Below are 18147 nucleotides of genomic sequence, written 5' to 3' on the forward strand. Positions count from 1 at the left end.
TTGCCAGGATCATCCCTAAGAAGGGCAAGCTTCTTCCTCTTTGCTCCGCATATAGACCCTATCTCCTTGCTCAACACCAAAAGTAAAATATTGGCAAAGATCTCTCATGTCCAGACTGATGAGCGTGATGTCTGACCAATTCCATGCTGACCAAACCGGCTTCCTGTTAAGGCGGTCCATGATCTCAACCTTCAGACTGTTTGTATGGTTAGAAAGATACAAGGGGCGGATAACACCGCTCAGGCAATACTATTATTGTATGCTAAAAAAGTGTTCAACTCTGTTGTCTGGTGTTACTTGTTTGAGACTCTGAAGCACCTTGGCTTTGGTCCCAAGTTCTGTAGATTGATGGCAATCCTGTATAACGTGTCCACAGCGATGGTGAAGGTCACTGGTGTGGTCTCTGAGCCATTTGTGGTTGGGAGAGGAACGAGACAGGGTTGCTTGCTGTTGCCTCTCCTGTTCACCGTTTGCATGAAGCCGCTGGCATGCTGGGTGCATCATAGGTAGGACATCTTCGGGTTCCCCCCAGTTTCAGAAGAACCGGGGAAGATTTAGCTATATGCAGATGACTCCCTGGTGCACTTAACTAATCCAGAATGGTCGGTTCTGGCGCTGTTGTTGGTGCTTCGCCCTTTGGAGTCGTATTTGGGATTCTGTATTAGCCATGATAAATGCAGTGTTTTTCAGTTGTTTTGCTGGGAGGGCCTGTAGCCCGTGGTGTAGGGCCACTAGGTCACGAAGACTGGTTTCAAATATCTAGGTATAAAGATTACTATAGACCGAGTGCGGTTTCTGGAACCGAACCTCCAGCGGTTCGTGAAAGAGTTCCGCATGGAAGTAGAGCTCTGACCATCGTGGGTAGAGCTGCCCTGTTCAAAACGATCACTCAGTCCAAGGTGCTTTACTTTATGCATCGTATTGGTTGCTTCATACTCTGTTGTGGGATGGCAGCGCCCCAAGGATAGTCCTGGGGACAGTATACAGATCTGCGTATAATAGGGGCACTCTCAGACATTAGGTCTTGTCATAGGGCAGCACAGCTTCACTTCCTCAGTGAATGGGGTCATTACCTCTACAGTGAACTGGCCTACCGGACTGAAAGTAAGGCTATCGGGAGGCAGACATATGTCCACTATATCTGCAAGAGGAATGGCTGGCTGCACCCACTCGAACTGACTAAGACCACTTTGAAGGCCTGGGATGATGCCACTGGTGCTATGGATTGGAGAAGTAAAGCTAGCTAGTTTTTACCAATGGGTGCGCATTGGGATTGAGACCCTCAGAAATGTATTAGAGGGTGGGAGGTTAATACATTTGTAGCTCTGCAAGAGAAATAGGCTCTTGCTGAAACCCAACTGTTTAAATACTTGGAACTTACTCATGATCTCAGGGAGATTCCGTCCTGGGTTTGAATCTCCCTGTGTGCCCCCTGTTGAAGACAGGGGTGTTGAGAAGCACTGGTTCACGAGGCAGTCTCCTACCTTTACTGTAGTATTCAAAGTAACGTGCCGGATCATCTGGGGAGGGGGGACTGCGAGAGGAATGGGAGAGTGACAACCTTAGAGGATGTGGACTGGGAGGTGGCACTGATGCATTCCAGCAAAGTGGCCATTAGAGCCAGGCTGCATTTAATACAGTTTAAAATCCTCCTCAGGGCAAACTGCCATAGGTCCCGACTCTACAAAATGGGGCGAGAAAGCACCCCGATATGCCTTCACTGTCACATGAATGAAGGTGCATTCCTCCACATGTTCTGGGGCTGTTAGTTTTGGGGCTCCCATTCCTAGATCGGTGCAACTGATTCTCCTGGGCATACCCAACGACATAGATATTCTGAGGGAACAATTGCTGTTTTGGATATTGGGTTTTGTTGTATCCAAGAGCGGCCTGGCCAAGTCCTTGGGGGGACATATCACTGGCCCATTGGCAATCAGTACATGGAGGCAGGGAGAATGGTGTACAAAAGCCGGGATTGCTCTAAGAAATTTGAGAAGGTTTGGGGGCACTTGAGGGCATATCACGGCTTGAAGGATGGCTTTGACAATGCCCCCCAAAGATGGGCCATCGCCATCACAGTGATGGACATAGTACAGGCACTGAGTGTTCGACATTTGGGATGTCTGCTATTATGCTTTGTGCTAGGCGGGCTAGTTCGCTGAGCATTCTGAAACGGGGCTGTGGCCGTGCTGTGGGGTTAATGCGTTCATGTTTCTTTCTTTTGTTGTTCTGCAAAACAATAAAAATATTTGTTTAGAAAATGGAATCCTGGATGATTGAGATATTCTTTAATACATAAAGGGAGAGAAATGATGACATCCATATAAACATTAGAGCAAAGGTTATGCCAATGACGGCTCTCATGGAAGAACTCTCCCATATGCGTAGTTGATTAAGATCTGATTCTAAACCGTATGTTAAAAAAAAAACTATCTAGGATGCATTTTAGAGGAGTCATTATAATTGGAACTAATAGTTAACTCAGCTGTGGAAACTTGTATGGTTTATTTGGTGCAGTTGAAAAGACTAATCAATGTGGTCCTTCAAAACACAAGATTCCAGTTTGGGGGAGGGGTGCTTATAATACATTCTGGAATTACCTTAATGGGGACCTCTACTTGTATGTCTCAAAAACATTAATCAGCAGGCTGCAAGAGAGGGCAGTACATAGGCACCCGGCGCTTATTCAACTTCAGAATATTTCCGTGTATCTCTGAGACTTGATGACAACCTCAGCTGCCATTCTATCTAGAATCGACTTGAAGGTGCAATTAAGATTTACTCTGAGGTATCTTCAAAAAAATGTTAGTTTTTATGTGCAGTGAAGATCCTTTTAGACCACATGGCCGTAATCCGTCTTCAGGCACACCCACCAAACTTTGCTTTATGGTAGACATCTGGGTTCTTTAGGTTTTTCCTTATAGAGCAGGATTTTAACAGAGTTGCTAGTAAATATGTTTACGGATTTTAAAAGAATAATAAGGTTTCCTTAAAGGTATTAACAAATATCACTGTGGAGGCATTTATAAGCAAACTCAATTTTTTTATTTTTTTAGCGGTCCATTATGTTTTCTCCAATTTTTCTCCCTGAGGTCCTAACCTCATAGTCAGTTGTTCTATGTGGTAGTTAACCGGTACATTCATGTTCAGCTTGCGTAGATAAGACAAGTTTAAGGTGATTAACCAGTTTATTTACTGGAGAGGTGGAGTGTCAGGCATCAGAGGAGTCAGCACCCCTAACTACTGATCAAATTGTGGCACAACATTTACTACGACTGCATCAAAGTGGTAAACCTATACTGAAGTATTCACGGTTGTGAGAGTTGCTCCTGGTTGGTCATTCTTGTTGTACACTCGCTTGCCATTGCTTTGGTCTTGTGCTGAAAACAGTGAAACAGAAATGTATTAAGTCTTTTTGTGGGAACTATCTTGAACAGGTTGAGTGCATGCTTTGACTAGTCCTTGCACAATGAGGAAATCCCCTTACTATAGATCTGTCTTGGCCTTAACAGTAGGTCATCTGAAGAGGATCCCAATGGAGAGCTTGACATAGTTCATTCCGATGAGGAAGAGGTCGTCAACAGTTCGGATGAAGAAGGTTCCAGCTCTGACTCCAGCAAAGGAGAGCTTGATCATCTGGAAAATAAGCAGGTGGGATTTTTGTCAAAATACCTGATGTTAGTGAATTTGATAACTTTTATGTAGCTGCAAGTAAGATGTTTTATAAGTAATTGTAAGTAAATAGTAAAAACAACCTTGAAAGAAAATCACATTGCATATGACGCCGTAGGTTAGATGTTGTGCACTTGGCATCAGAAAGTTCAAGGCAACTGGTTTCATTTACATATGGATATATATGTGCCCTGTACCTGCTCATAATGTCTCTGAGTCAGACTGTTTCTGTTGCCTTTATGGCACTGTTTGTTGTAAAATAATGTTGCCTCTGCTTGGGGTCCTGTGGCATACCTTTGTTCCCATTGATTGACGAATGCCTCTTCCCTTGCTTGACGTTGCTGTGCAGCCCTGCAGGGTAGCTTGTCTTCCTCTTTTTCTGTGTACTTTTAGTAGTATCAGCATCAGCTGGGGTGATGTCCTGGTGACATGGAGTCATCACTTAACACCATGGCAGTCTGGATACATGTGTTGGGGAGCTCTGTAGATGTCTCTGTTCTGCAAAAGTGGTGCAGATAAATACTGAGATCGTGTCCAAAATCTCATTGCATGTGTCAATGCTGGTAGAGCTTTGCAAGGCCCAGGCTTAAATATAGGTTCATTCTTGTAAACTAAAACATTATGAGCTGATTCCATTGTAGGCACTGCCGTGCATCTCCCTGATAATTAGTAACAATACTGACCCGAAGAATTCTGGTGACATTAAAAACCATGAATCCAAATTTGTAAATGTAAACAGAACCCTGAGCCACGCTATTCCTCATGTCTTTTTCATATTAAATGTTTATTTTGGAAAAGGCTGTTTTTGTCAATTACAGCTAACAATATGCCCTGATTAGAAATTGAATGTTTAGGTTTTGTGTACCCTTCTTGAATAAATTGTTGCTTGGAAAATGGTGAGAATCATAGGGTTTATGAAATTCTGTGACGCCACCTGGTCAACATGTAGTTATAAAAACTGGGTCTGCACCGCAAATCCACCCATCATCCCTTCTTCCGCAAATAAATTGTTCCATGACAAGGCAGGAGAGTTGCATTGCTAGGCATGCTGTTCAGAGCTGGTAACACTCAGTACAGATGCCAAGGTATAAGGCTTTGTAAGGCTCGTGCTCCACCAGTAACATATGGTTGGAGCTCATGGGTCGCGCTAGGATCTTGTGTCGTGATGTATTGCCAGGCACCTGCTTTAGTAAAGACAAGGTGTTACAAGTGATTAGCATATCTAAAAGAGGCTGTGGCTGGTCGGACATAAACACAAAAGGCTGCTATTATAAGCCATTGTTCGATTAACAGATTATCATCAAAGTACCATAACAGTAAACACTTTTAAAATGCGTCAATCTCAATTTTACTTTTGAAGTATTGTTAACTTGAGTCATTTTCAAGGCCAGGCACTCCTTTAAATGTGGAAGAGATACCTTTTAATTTTACATTGGGCAAATCAACGTTTGGATGTTCTATTTGCAATTGCGTTTGTGATAATATCTAATTTGTTGTTGTTTTATATTTTCTGCTCACAAATAGGAGGCCACTTCAGAGTACAAATAAAAACATCACAGACCTCTGAGGTGGCTACATGTAAAACTGCATTTGTGTCCTATGGCTTTCTCTAATTCATCAGACAAAGTGACTTTTATTAACTTGTTTGCAGCATATAAAAAGTAACAGCATTGCATAGTTTCTTTGCACAACCCTTGATTGGAGATGGTGCTCAGCCTCTCCGAGTTTCACATCCCTCTGTAATACCACCACTAACTTCTCTCCACAGTTAGAAAGAAAGGTGCTGGCACACTACGAGAAGCGCGAGGCCTTTATTGAATTTTACAGCAGTAGAAGCTCATCGCATTTTTGGCTAGTGTGGAGGCTTGGTCACGATAGCGAGTGCTATGTTGGAGAGTGTTTATTTAACACTACCTCCCTCATGTGATACCACCACTAATAAACACAGACAAAATACTATAACATTCCACAGTTCTCATGGGCCAGTGTATTCTCATGTTGACCACTGGTTCATTCAACCTATACAAAATAACAGAATCATAATAAAAAAATGAAAACTTCTATATAATCTGATAAAAAATAATAAAACTGCAAATCGAGCATAATTTATTTTTGACACAGATTTATCAGATCAGTGTGCATGAATCATAAAATATCAAAGTCCTTGCAAAGTGAAAATAATAGAATTAAGCTCTAGTTGGCTGAATTTCATAGATCAAATAAATCAATTCATTAATTCATTTGTCCATATAATGCATGGCGCCTATGGGCAATAGACACAGGTTCTTATTTTAATTTTCAGTATCATTCTATAGGATATGTCTTCCTAATGATTTCTGACTTTTTGATTCTGATCTCCAATTTCCGTGAAAACTAAAAACAAAGGCCAAAAACATGAAACACCACAAATATACTTGGAGTAACACTTCAGCATCATTCATCTGGCAGAAATTATCCTTAGAATATATAATTCACGATTCATAAATGAACAAACATCTCTTTGTGTTTAATCTATTCTGCTTCTTAGTATAAATTTCTAAAGTACACCTGCTCTCCAATCTCCTGAGAGCTTTTTTCCTACTCCCTCCTCTCATAGTACACAGTATACCACCTTTGACACTATACTCCACTAGTGACCTGATACCCTCATCTTCATACTATCTAATATATATTAGTGTATGTAAATATATTATTTACTTTTATGTATGTTTCTCTAATCTATATGCAGAGTTGCAACTTTGGCTGCAAATTAGGATACTATAAGATTGTGCCTAAGCAAAGATTTTATTTCATGATAGGAATGGCTCTTTGTCAATGTTAACTGGTCCCTGGCTATCTTTTTTACTTGTTCCCTTCTTTCCAGGGTCAGGGGAGAAAACTTGTACAAGACGTTTTTATTTCTGTATGTTGCTAGACTCTCGCCTTTGGCCAGTCTTGAATCAATCTTGTGTGTGCACCGATTCTCAGTGGATCTTTTCTTGTGTGCAGGGCAAAAGACCTGGAAAGAAGACAAAAGTGTACCACATCGCCAAGGAGATCATGAGCTCTGAAAAAGTGTAGGCATCCATGGTTGTTAAACGTTCACAGTTTTTATTGTGCAGCATGTTTCATGACTGGAATTACAGTTGCTATTTCTGTTTGTTCTTCCTCACACAGTTTTGTGGATGTTCTGAAGCTCTTGCACATTGTAAGTACCTAACACTAGTGTTTGTGTTGACCAAGTATTTTATTTAATTGTGTGGTAAATTTGTTTGACCTCTTCAGTCCATAGTTCATAGTGCAAAAGTTAAATATAACAGAGGAGCACCTTTTCACAATTGCACTGGAAGTAGAAACATAGTTCAGGCATGCAAGTTAGCTCAAAGGTATCAGTTACTGGTGGAAAGATTGATGTATGATGTACCATTCGTAGGTCTACATTCCTTCCAAATATATTAAGCTTCCTACTCTTCTGAGGTTGATATAATGGAGAAAAGAAATGGTGGGGAGCTGATCAAAAAGAATGATTTCCTGTGAATGAGCTTGCTTTATATCAAAACAGTTTGTCACAGATAATATTGCAATTGTTTAAACTTTGAGTGATAAATATGTAGTATCAAAATAATGACTCCTGTATATTGCCTTTGTTGACGTTTCAACAGCATTTGATAGCATGGACAGAATGACTCTTCAGAGGAAACTGGCCATGCAGGGTATTCCCTCAAATTTGTTAAGACTACTCATTGTACTACACTCCTCTGCTTGGTGTGCAAATCCTGATAGGTTGGAAAAAAAGGATTATTCCCCACAATGTATACAAAGAAAGATTTGAAACAAGGTTGCACATTAGCGCCTCTTCTTTCTTCCATCTTTCTTTATTATTTACTGGCTAAACTTGTAAATATCAAACAGAAATGTTCCACCATGTATTACATCTTAGGATTTGCATGTGCTGATGTATAAAGATGATGTGATATTTTTTAACTTATCCCAGTTGGCCTCCAGTACAGTTTGAATACATTAAATGCGTATGCTGAGGGAAAAATGAAAATTAATGTAGCTAAAATTAAAGTGTTGACCTTTAAAGAAAGAAAGCATCGCTGTCCCTTCCACTGGAATTTTGCTTGAACTTGCTTAGAAATGGTGAACTTTTGTACCTATTTGGGCAGAGTGTTCTTTCAGAACTTAGATAATCTCTCAGAATTTAAATAAGCTAAGTTTTTCGCATTCAGGAACCAAATCTTTTCTACACGTCGGTGCTTTAAATACATTTTATAATTCTTCTGGCAGGAGACACTTTAGGTTTTTATTCAAAATCTAAAATTAACAATTCTGCCTTCACTCACAAATGCACTTGAGAACATCCCTCTTGACAAATGGTCATTCTTGAGCCTATATGAAGGAAAGATTCTTCGTAAACTATCGACAGTAAGCCAGGCTTACGTGTTTTCATGTGGTTGTGTGTATGCGTGCATCAAAGATACCGTTCAGTAGATTAGCTATTTGGATAGGATACAACTGAAGAGGACTCCGCTGTACCTTTGTCACATGCCACATCTGTCTAACAGATTACTCGAGAAGGACACAGGACGCACTTGCTAATTGTTATTTTTATAAATCATACTAGCATACTTATTGACATGGCTGCCTTTATCTTGACTAATAATTATGTCCTATTTGAAGGTATTTTGTGTATTCAGCAGCACGGTACCCCCATGCCTGGTCCTAAAATCTGCTAGAGTAGAGCTATGATATCCAGATCTGGATCAGGTATATAGACTGTAGTAGGGAGCTCAAGATACTGTTGAAATGCATGCAGAAATTTATTCAAAATCCATGGGGTCTGAAACTGACCTACGCTATATCCAAAGGCACTGAATGAATGAATGAATCGAATGAGAGTTTAGAGTTCTTTGATTTATGTGTTATAATAATACACAATGATAAATTGCCTGTGTCCTTTTTTTAGAAAACCACCTTCTTTAAATGTGATGCTTATAGCTCAGGGTTGCCATCCACACTGTACTATTGCAGCAATACCCAGTGGAAAGGAAAACAACTGTATTAACAGTTGAGATTATATGCAGGTAGTGAATGATATGATGCTGAGATTTGGACGAAGAGGGTACTCATTGATTATCATCACAAAAGCTTGGGAGAGAGTGAACACGGATAAGAAGGAGCGTGTAACGGTCGGGAATAAAGGTATTGGGCAGTATGATGTATTTCTTGAAAGGTTTCACAGACAAAGCAGCAGTTGTCAAAGTATTAATAAACATTGACATCTATAAGGATTTGACTCTTTCTGAGTAGATATGTATTATCTGGAGTCTAAATAACCTTCCTTGGAGTTACCAGTTTGAAGGATAAATTTACCAGTAGCCTTTGTAAACCCTCTGGCCCACAAGTCTCTTGGTTACCTAAAAAAAATATTTTTTGCTGCTGTGGCAAATATAACGTGTGACCTTTCCCTAAACAAATGCAGAGAAATATGTAGAAGCAATTGATTTTTTTAGTGTCAGAACAGTTCTTAACTGAAAAAGTTAATTTGAAGCTCATGCATTACAATGCCGTATGGATTTCCTATATTTTGATAGTGCCATTTGACAACTTGAAATTAAAATAGCAGGACGTATTTGAAAGAATGAAATGAAAATATTCCATAGCATTACACTACAAAGTAGATCATATAAGTGATTCCTCATTATTTATATTTGTGGGCATTTGTACCCAAAAAACAAAAGGCGAAGAGTGAGATTTAAATTTGGCCCAAAAATGTAAATCTAGAAGGTTAAATTAACTTTATTAGAATAAATTATGTTGCATACAGGACAAAGAATGAACATGAATGAAGTATGTTAAGATGGGCTAGATGTCCAACGTTGAGAAATATTTTATGATATTGTGCATTTGATATTGAAACTTACATGTAATTAATTAGCTTCAGGCTGAATTTTATGTTGTGACGATTTTGCACTATACTGCTGCAAATGAGCTCCATATGGCACCTAGGATTAAATAGTAAGCGATGTATAGTGTAACAATTGTTTTAGAGGTACTATCATGTTTAATTACATATTTGATTTATGGAGAGACTATATACAGCGTTTTTATATAATATTCGAATGTGATGCCATTTGTGGATTTGCTATATGTGATTACACGGATGATATTTAATTGTTTATATTATTGGTTTATAAATGTTTCCACGTATATTATATCCGATATTGCAGTTATGATGTTAGAAAAACATATCCTACATGAACATTACAAAGCCTTATAGAAAAATGTACATACCAGCCATTATCCCCACTGTAGGCAATAACAAACATGTACTCAGTAGGGTCGGACTGGGAACCAAAAACAGCCCTTGGAAAACGTGGCTTCCCAACCCCCATTCTGCATAGATTGACCTAACGAAACAAGAGAGCCCAACCATTACTGGGGGAGTTTGAGGGGCCCTCCGCTTGGGGGTTTTAAGTGGAGAAACTGGTGCATTTTGTGGCGTATTTTCATAAATACTACCTTTTGTTTGCATCTTCTGCATCTCCTACCTCCCGCTGACTACTCCTTTCTTATTTTTTGTGATCTCGAATGTGGCGCATGAAAGCCTTGAAGTGTTGGCGGCAGCCAGGCCCCTCTCTCTGCTGCACTGACCCGTCGGGGCCAAGGCCACGCGTTTCCTCCGAGCGCTGAGCGGACATCCTGGGCAGCCCAGGAAACCAGACATTATTTATGGAGCCACCTGCGCGTCCTCTGCTCTGTGCTTGGACGTTTCTAGACACAAACTCACAGTGCAGGTTCATATCATAATGCTGTTGCTGCATTGGCAAGCCTGCCTCCTACTGTGCGCGGGGACAGTTCTAAAGTGAAGTTATATGTCCCAGGAGCCCACACAGACGTGGACCTGAAGATGAAATAGCTCTGCATCTTAATGTCCTGTGGTCGGTTCTTACATGCTAGGTCCCTCTGGTAGTCAAGTGTGTTTAGCCCTGAAGGACACACCTTGGGTGTCGTGTTCCGGTCTTAAAGCTACCCGTGCAGCATTGCGGCCAGGTCGAACTTGTCAGGGGTGGTCTCTGGTGTTACCACAAAATTACAGCGCACTCTGGGAGAAGATGAAGGTAGATGTTTAAGGGAAAAAATTACCTTGCTGTATCTGGTGTGGCTGAATGAGTTTGGTTTGTTTTTGTCGGTCCCGCCCGATGTGCTGCGGAACCCTTTGTCTGCCATTTATAGAACACGGTGTGAGTTTCAGGCCGGCCTGCACACCTGTTGTGTCATTAGCTGCTGACGGTCCTGTCACTTTACAAGTCCTGCATCATTGTCACTGTGGGGAATCGGAGCCCTGCTTGTGCACTGCTGGTGGCGAGGGCTGCTTTCCTGGTGGCGAGCCCGGCCTGGCAGCTGTCGGGCTCCGAGAGCGGCAGGTGGCCTGGTCCATGGGACTGACAGACTCTACTGTAACCTGAACACTGAACATAGCTCCCACTGCCTCGAGTGACGCTAGCCACACCGGCCTATAGAATAGCAAGAGGGGCGTTTCCCGAAAAGTGGTAGTCTCGAAAAAAGTGAAGCAAGGGGAGGGGGCCCAAGGAGTATGAACTCGTACAATCAAAATAAAGTGGAGCTATCACTGTCTTGTTTTAGCTGTACAAGACTCCTCCCCTTTCGGAGCATCCAGTGAAATGGCCGTACTGCAGCCCAGTGGCAGCAACAAACCATATCACCCGGCAGTCATCAAACTGAGATGCCACCAGTGGGCATGTTACCCATCTCAGAAGATACGGAACAGCTGTCCCAAGCTTTGGTCTGAGGACCAAGTGTTTAGACCCGCCCCAACCCTGGGATGTGTCTGGTCCGAGTCCCTCTCGCACGTTGGCGCTCGGGTATCCTGCCTCTCTGCCCCCCCCCCCCCCTCACACACCCCCACCCCTTCCATCTGCCTTTCATTCAGAACTGCCAGCTATCCCTGCAGCTGCCCTGTCCCAGGCGCTACACGCAGGGGCGTAACGAAACTAGAGACCCCCTCCCAACCCCCACCTGCAAAGTACATGTAGAGCTCCCCACTCCGAATTTACTCGGGAGCTCTCAGGCTCAGGGCCCGTGCTGAGGGGGTCCCTTGGAGTGCTAGGGCCTTTGTTACGCCACTGACCACTCGATGCGGACTCGTCTCATGAAGTCACCAGTGCGGGAGGGTTCGTGCCATCCCTCTTGAATGCTCACTCACACACGCCCTCTTCAGTTGGTGCATCATGTTTACCTTGGAAGGGTAAAAAGTTGACTTTATTGGCCTTGTCTGGCCTCATAACTTGGAGAATCGCATCTGCGAAAGACTAGCAGTGGTTTTTAATTTCACCAAATCCACACTTTCTATCAAAAGTATTATGGTATTTGTGCAGCTTTTTCAGTGAAGTTTGATCCATCTCAAAGTATTCGGATGATTTAGTCAAAGGCATGAAAATAAGGGGAATACGTGTGAGTAGCGTGTATGCAGGCAAAGTTTATAATTCTCTGCTTGTTTTGCAGCATCTAAGGAAATAGTTTGTTTTCTGCTACACGATAAAGCCAGGATGTTTGTGACGGAAGGAACTCTTCGTTTTTGGAACTAAGAAAGTTGTTTTTTCCCTATCCCGAAGTCGCCGCAGCAGATCTGCATGTGTTGTTTACAAATAGACAGTTTGATCTTTCTGTACCTGTATGCTGAATTTCAAAAATGGTAACTGTTATTATATTAGAACAGATGCACTTCTTGATGAAACAGGCCTGAAGTTCCTAGGAGCTAGAAACAGCAAGTGCTCATTTTATCAGGGCGTGATAGGTTGAGTAGGTCTGCATGTATTCACATCTGTGTGCCTATCAGAGCCACCTGTGCCCGCACAGGACAAGGGACCTGCTGTTCACATTACATAAGGGGTTGTACCATCGGTGTTGCGTGATGGCCCGATTGAGATCAGTTGCTTTTAAGAGGTGATGAGATGGGGAAAGGCACCCCTAAACACATCTCTTAATTTGCATATATATAGATGTGCATCACTGTGTGAGGCCGATGAAACTCTGTGAGTTCTATTAAAACTAAAAGTTCTGCCAACCACTGCACTAGCACTAGGGTTAGTCTGACGTTTTTCCCAGGCACATTTGACTTCGAATGCACCTCATTGAAGTTCAACATGCGCCTAATGGGATGATTTAATACAGTTAAGAAATGTGCATGTACTCCACAGACCTCAAACTTGGTGATTCCCCTGTAGCCCACTGACGAAAAATAATTGTCCCACTCTTCTCAGGAAGTTTTTCCATTAATGTACTGGGGACCACACGGTTTTACTCGTGGGTGCGGATTAAGCCATTAGGGTCCGGAGGCCCCCAAAACGGCCCATGCTCCCCCCGCCAGGAACACACGGAGCGACAAGATTGTTATCGTTGGAAGAGGTTATCTTTATTCACAAAGACATATTAATAAAGCATATCATAAATTCAACACGTCAAGTGTAGCAAAATGAATCATTTCAGCAAACATTTTATTTACATGTTAACGAGAATTTATTGTGACCATAAATCAACCTGACCGGATCCCTTCCTGTCCTAAACCACCATTGGACCACACAGGTGACCTGTGCCTCACCTGTATCCGTAGGAGGGGCGGTTACCCTGTCTACACCGTACCTTGTCCTCCTGCTTAGGGTTCCGCCCCCCCCTCCAGCCACCAATCAGCCCTGGGGTGTAATGGGAGGAGCTAAGAGCTGAAGCCCTATCTTCCCCCCAGCGATCTGAGGTCTCTTACCCCCTGATCTGGTGTATACATCCGCTGGTTGGCTCAGAACTTCAGGATCCCATCCCAGATGTCCTCCCGGGGGCCCCACCTTGGGGACCCCCTCCTATTGTTTCTAGTCACATTTATATCTCAATTTCCAAACCTTACTTCCAACTGCCAATGTACAGGAGAGGGTGGGTGGGACAAAAGCGGGTCGCCGAGCAGGTCCCGGCCGTCGCACGCAGGTAAAGAAGGATTATCCTCCTTTGGGGGCTCTTAAATAGCCCCCCACAGGTATGCGGTGGTCGGAACCAGCCCCAGCAACCAACGTCGGCCCCACGACGCGCCTCCCCTGCCCACTTCCGGCCTAAACACCTCGCGAGGTGTCAGGGCGGAAACACTGCAGATTCCGCATATCCCCGGCGAGAGGTGCCGACCGGACAGGAAAGGGGGGGGAGGGCCCCAGGGCCTTGGAGGCCCGACCCCTAACGGGCCGCGCCCCCCCACTTCGGGGCGGGCGCTTTTCCCTAGGAAGAGCACACGGGCCCGCGCCAGCTGTGGCAGTCGCTGGGCACAGCAGCAGCTATGCCAAGTGCGTGATGGGAGCACTTTATTTCATAAATCCACATGATTGGCCCATGTAATAAGGCCTGCTTGCTGTTTGCACAGATATCTAAATCACTCACTACCCCTCCACAGTCTACGAGACAAAAATGCTCTTGGTAAACGTTGAGCATCTTGTGCAAGTGAGATTTGCACAAGCGCACATTTGGTGTGCAATTTCATGTCTCAACCCTGCCCCTTAGCCTTCATTTGCAGAGCAGATTGGCTTTGCAGTTTTCATCCAGATACATATTTTCTATAGTCAAATCAATGACCCATTCCATCTCATTGAGCCCTGAAATTACACACTCTCAACATATCTGCAGCTCACTTGCTTTATTCTTTAAAAATAAGATTCTTGATATTCAGAACTCCTTGTCACGCACTAATGAAATTAACCCTGGTTCGGCAGTGCATGACTTAATGTCTCCGCTGGTCTTGCAGACTTTGTTCCAATCTCATACCCAGAAATGCTCACTCTCATGAGTAATTGCATATCAGGCTCATCCTTAGATCCGTGCCCTCCCCCTATTAACAGTCTATGAGTTGGCATGATTGCGCCCGTTCTCTGTCAGATTTTGAACTCTTCACTTATTCAGCCTCTTTGCCAGATAGCTGGAAATTATCTTATGTTACACCAATTCTCAAAAAGTGTAATGATGATCCTAATATTCCAGAGAAATATAAACCCATCTCATTGCTTCCAGCACTAGTAAAGATGCTGAAAATGCACATCAATTGTTAACTATCACTGTATCAAGAAACAAATAATTTATTGGATGCATCACAGTTTGGCTTCCGTGCTGTTCATGGCACTGAATCCATTCTTCTTACAGTATCGGAACATCTCAAACTTATAACGTACAATGGTGGAACTGCTGCAGCCATATTGGATCTGTCAGCAGCATCCTAACACAGAGGTTGGCAGGTATGGGAATTGGTGGCTCCACCCTTGCATGAATTTCCAACTTCTTTACCAATAGGTTTCAATCAGTGTGTCTCCCTCCCTTTCTCCTCAGACCCAATTCTCTTGGACTGTTGAATACCATAGGGGTCATCCTTGAGTCCTACCCTCTTTAATATATGTATAACCCATAGCCTTGGCCTGGGGCTTTAGTTCCAAGATGATGACTTATATGGATGATACGCAATTGATAATTTCTTCCTCCAATGACCAGGACACGACTCAATGTAGGATCAGGCAGTTGATAATATCAGTATCCAAATGGATGATTGAAAATCGATCTAAAGCTTAGTTCTTCCAAAACAGAATTGCTCATATATATATGGAAAAAACATAGAACACTGGACTGATTCCTGTTGGCCTTCGGAGCTCGGTCCCTCTATATCTCCTGCCGAAGGAGTCAGGAATTTAGGAATTAAATTTGACAATAAGCTTTCCTTCAGACATCCGGTTTCTAATGTTACTTCTAATTCTTTTGGCCTTCTAAAAACTCTCCGTAAGTCATTAGCATTTCTGCCTTTTACGGCCAGGAAAATGTGATCCATTCCCTTCTAACCTTTAGGCTGAATTACTCCAATTCTCTTAACCCTGGTTTACCAAGGAAACTCATAAATAAAATTCATTTAGTGCAGAATGTGGTAGCAAGAGTATGACTCCATCTTCCTAGACACTGTTCCATGTTGTTTGAACTGAAGGCCCCTCATTGGTTTTTAATACTAAAGAGGATTCAATTCAAGACTGTTACTCACTTTCACAGACCCGTCCACTGTGCAGGCTCGCATAGACTTCAAGATTTTTTCAATTTTCATACTCAAGTTAGATCTCGAAGATCTACCACTGCTTTCATAATTCTCCCTCCCAAGTTTCATACAGCTCGGGTAGGAGGTTGTTCATCTGCGGTGGCGGCTGCTAAATTATGGAAGACCCCCTCTTACTTTCCGTGCAATGACAGGTGGCACACTTCCTAAAAAAACGTAAAGCCTGGCTCTTTAACAAGAGATCTTTCTCGATGAACAATATTTTTCCTCCCTTATCAACCTGCTAACTTTTCATTTCCCGGAGGAATCTTTTGTGAGCATACATTTTGTTTTATAAATTCAAATTTAAATTATGGGAAGATAACGCATCCATTGTAGGGCTCAGATTATGATGTAAATGTTGCTGGTTCAACAGGTTGATACATTTGGTACCATTGAGTTGTGTAAATGTACATCATAGTCAGGCACTATTCCATTGGTACTCCTTATGATCACTGTTTAATCAGTGGAGAGGCCCAGGCCAGGTTCTCACTCCTAAAGCTGCCAGAGATGATACATACCATGTTTCCTGTCTGCGGGTATTTTCTGAGTGTTTCTTTACCGCCTGTTGGGCTATTGCTGCGTCCCATTGCTTTACTTAAGATCCCGGGTCTATCCCCAGGTGTTACAATTTGCTTTTGGTTCTCCATGGGTTTTCAGTAGTAAATCTTCAACCATGATATACATGCTGAGGACTAAGAGCCTGATTTAGATATTGGTGGACGAGGTAGTCCGTCACAACAGTAACGGCTATCCCATCCGCCGAAATCCAAATCCCATTATATCCTTTGAGATTTAGATTTTGGCAGACGGGATATCCAGATTAGCCCTTAAGCCAATGTCGAAATCAGGCCCTAAATCCTAATGCGTGTTTTTCACCACAGCTGCTGGACACTCGGAGTGGAGAACCTGGACAGTGCTCACCTGCAGATGGGGGTCTAACTACAATAAAGTGAAAAGTTTATGCAGGCAGTAGTGGTTCGAGCACAGATCACGAGGGAAAGATGCTGGTAGGCTTTCCAAACCGAACAGGCAAAAACGTAAGCCTGCAAAAGCCCTTGATGTGCTCCCTCTATGGGAAATGGGTCTGGATTCACCTCTTATCCAGTAGGTCAAATACTGATGCACACAGCAACAGAAAGACCAATTTAAAAAGAAAAACCTCCATGATGGTTTTGCACTTGGTGCAGGACTTGGAAAATGTTTATTTGCATTACTGTGAATTAGAATATTAGATTTTTTTTGCATAAATGATAATAAAATTTAGCATTTTATATTGAACATGCTGCACACTAAATTGACTTTTAGCACTTGAATAATAGATATTGATAATCTCAGTACAGGGTGGTCCTAGATCACTAGAACGGTAGGTACTATTACAGTAGGTATTAGTACAATAGGTCACCAGAGTGCAAATTGCCTAAACAGCCTCTTTCGTAGGGATGGAGGAGCACCCAAACAGCAAAGTATAATTTACCTAGGGTTTCGAAAGTCCTGCACCTGAACTTTCGTATATTACTGTGTTAATAACACGCAATCGATATGTTTTAAAAAATATATTGTACAAAAATAATGTGCATTTGCGCCTTAGCGCTTGCTCGGTTCCTAAGTATTTTTGGATTAGGAAGTGATTTGTCTGTGTGTGAATGTCCAATGTTTATTTTTTATCTTGCTGCGGATGTTCTTCAGGACTTTCGGAATGCAGTCGCCCACGCATCCAGGCAGCTGGGGAAGCCAGTGATCGAGGACAAGATACTGAACCAAATCCTCTACTACCTGCCTCAGCTCTACGAACTCAACCGGGATGTACTTCGAGAACTTAAGAACAGGATGGCCCATTGGTAAAATACAAAGCTATGCTAACAAAATGGCGCCTGCAATGAGTCATAGAATGTCTCAAATTATAAGTGAAAACATCTCACCCCCCAACTAGTGCTGCTGTATGCATTTTTGTTAAAAAAAAAAAAAAGTCTTGAAAAGCTAAATGACTTCCCTCCTAGGAATGCCTAACTCCATTACATCCTAATTTAAAGGGAATGCACCATAGATGCTTCTATATTGTAGTCATGTCTCCTGTGGAAAAGTTCCACAATAAAACATAATCTTATATTTACTGTTCATTCAGTTTGTTACGTTACATAACATACCATCAGATTATTTTACACGCACCAGATCACACAACTACTATTTAGATAAACGCTAGATTTTTCCTTCACCAAATTGATAAAAGGCTACAAAAAACATTTGCATTTGTGGTCTTATAACCCTGTACTCACACTGTACCCTGTACACAATAACCTGTTGCATGTTGTTCATAATTACCATCTTTAAATCCTGTAACTCTGAACTGTAGTTTTAATTTTAAGTGTTGCTATCTC

The 18147-nt window shown here is 42.4% G+C and overlaps 1 protein-coding gene across 1 annotated transcript in view; it reads left to right on the forward strand.

Moving 5' to 3' along the window:
• Positions 1 to 18147, forward strand: part of FGD6 (FYVE, RhoGEF and PH domain containing 6) — a 214078-nt gene that overhangs the window by 84886 nt on the left and 111045 nt on the right. Inside the window, exons 3-6 of the mRNA XM_069229102.1 lie at positions 3513 to 3651; positions 6661 to 6728; positions 6829 to 6859; positions 17459 to 17610. Of these exons, the coding sequence (XP_069085203.1) occupies positions 3513 to 3651; positions 6661 to 6728; positions 6829 to 6859; positions 17459 to 17610 (390 nt within the window). The remainder of the gene's footprint in view (positions 1 to 3512; positions 3652 to 6660; positions 6729 to 6828; positions 6860 to 17458; positions 17611 to 18147) is intronic.

This window comes from Pleurodeles waltl, chromosome 4_1, assembly GCF_031143425.1.
Source record: "Pleurodeles waltl isolate 20211129_DDA chromosome 4_1, aPleWal1.hap1.20221129, whole genome shotgun sequence".
NCBI lineage: Eukaryota > Metazoa > Chordata > Amphibia > Caudata > Salamandridae > Pleurodeles > Pleurodeles waltl.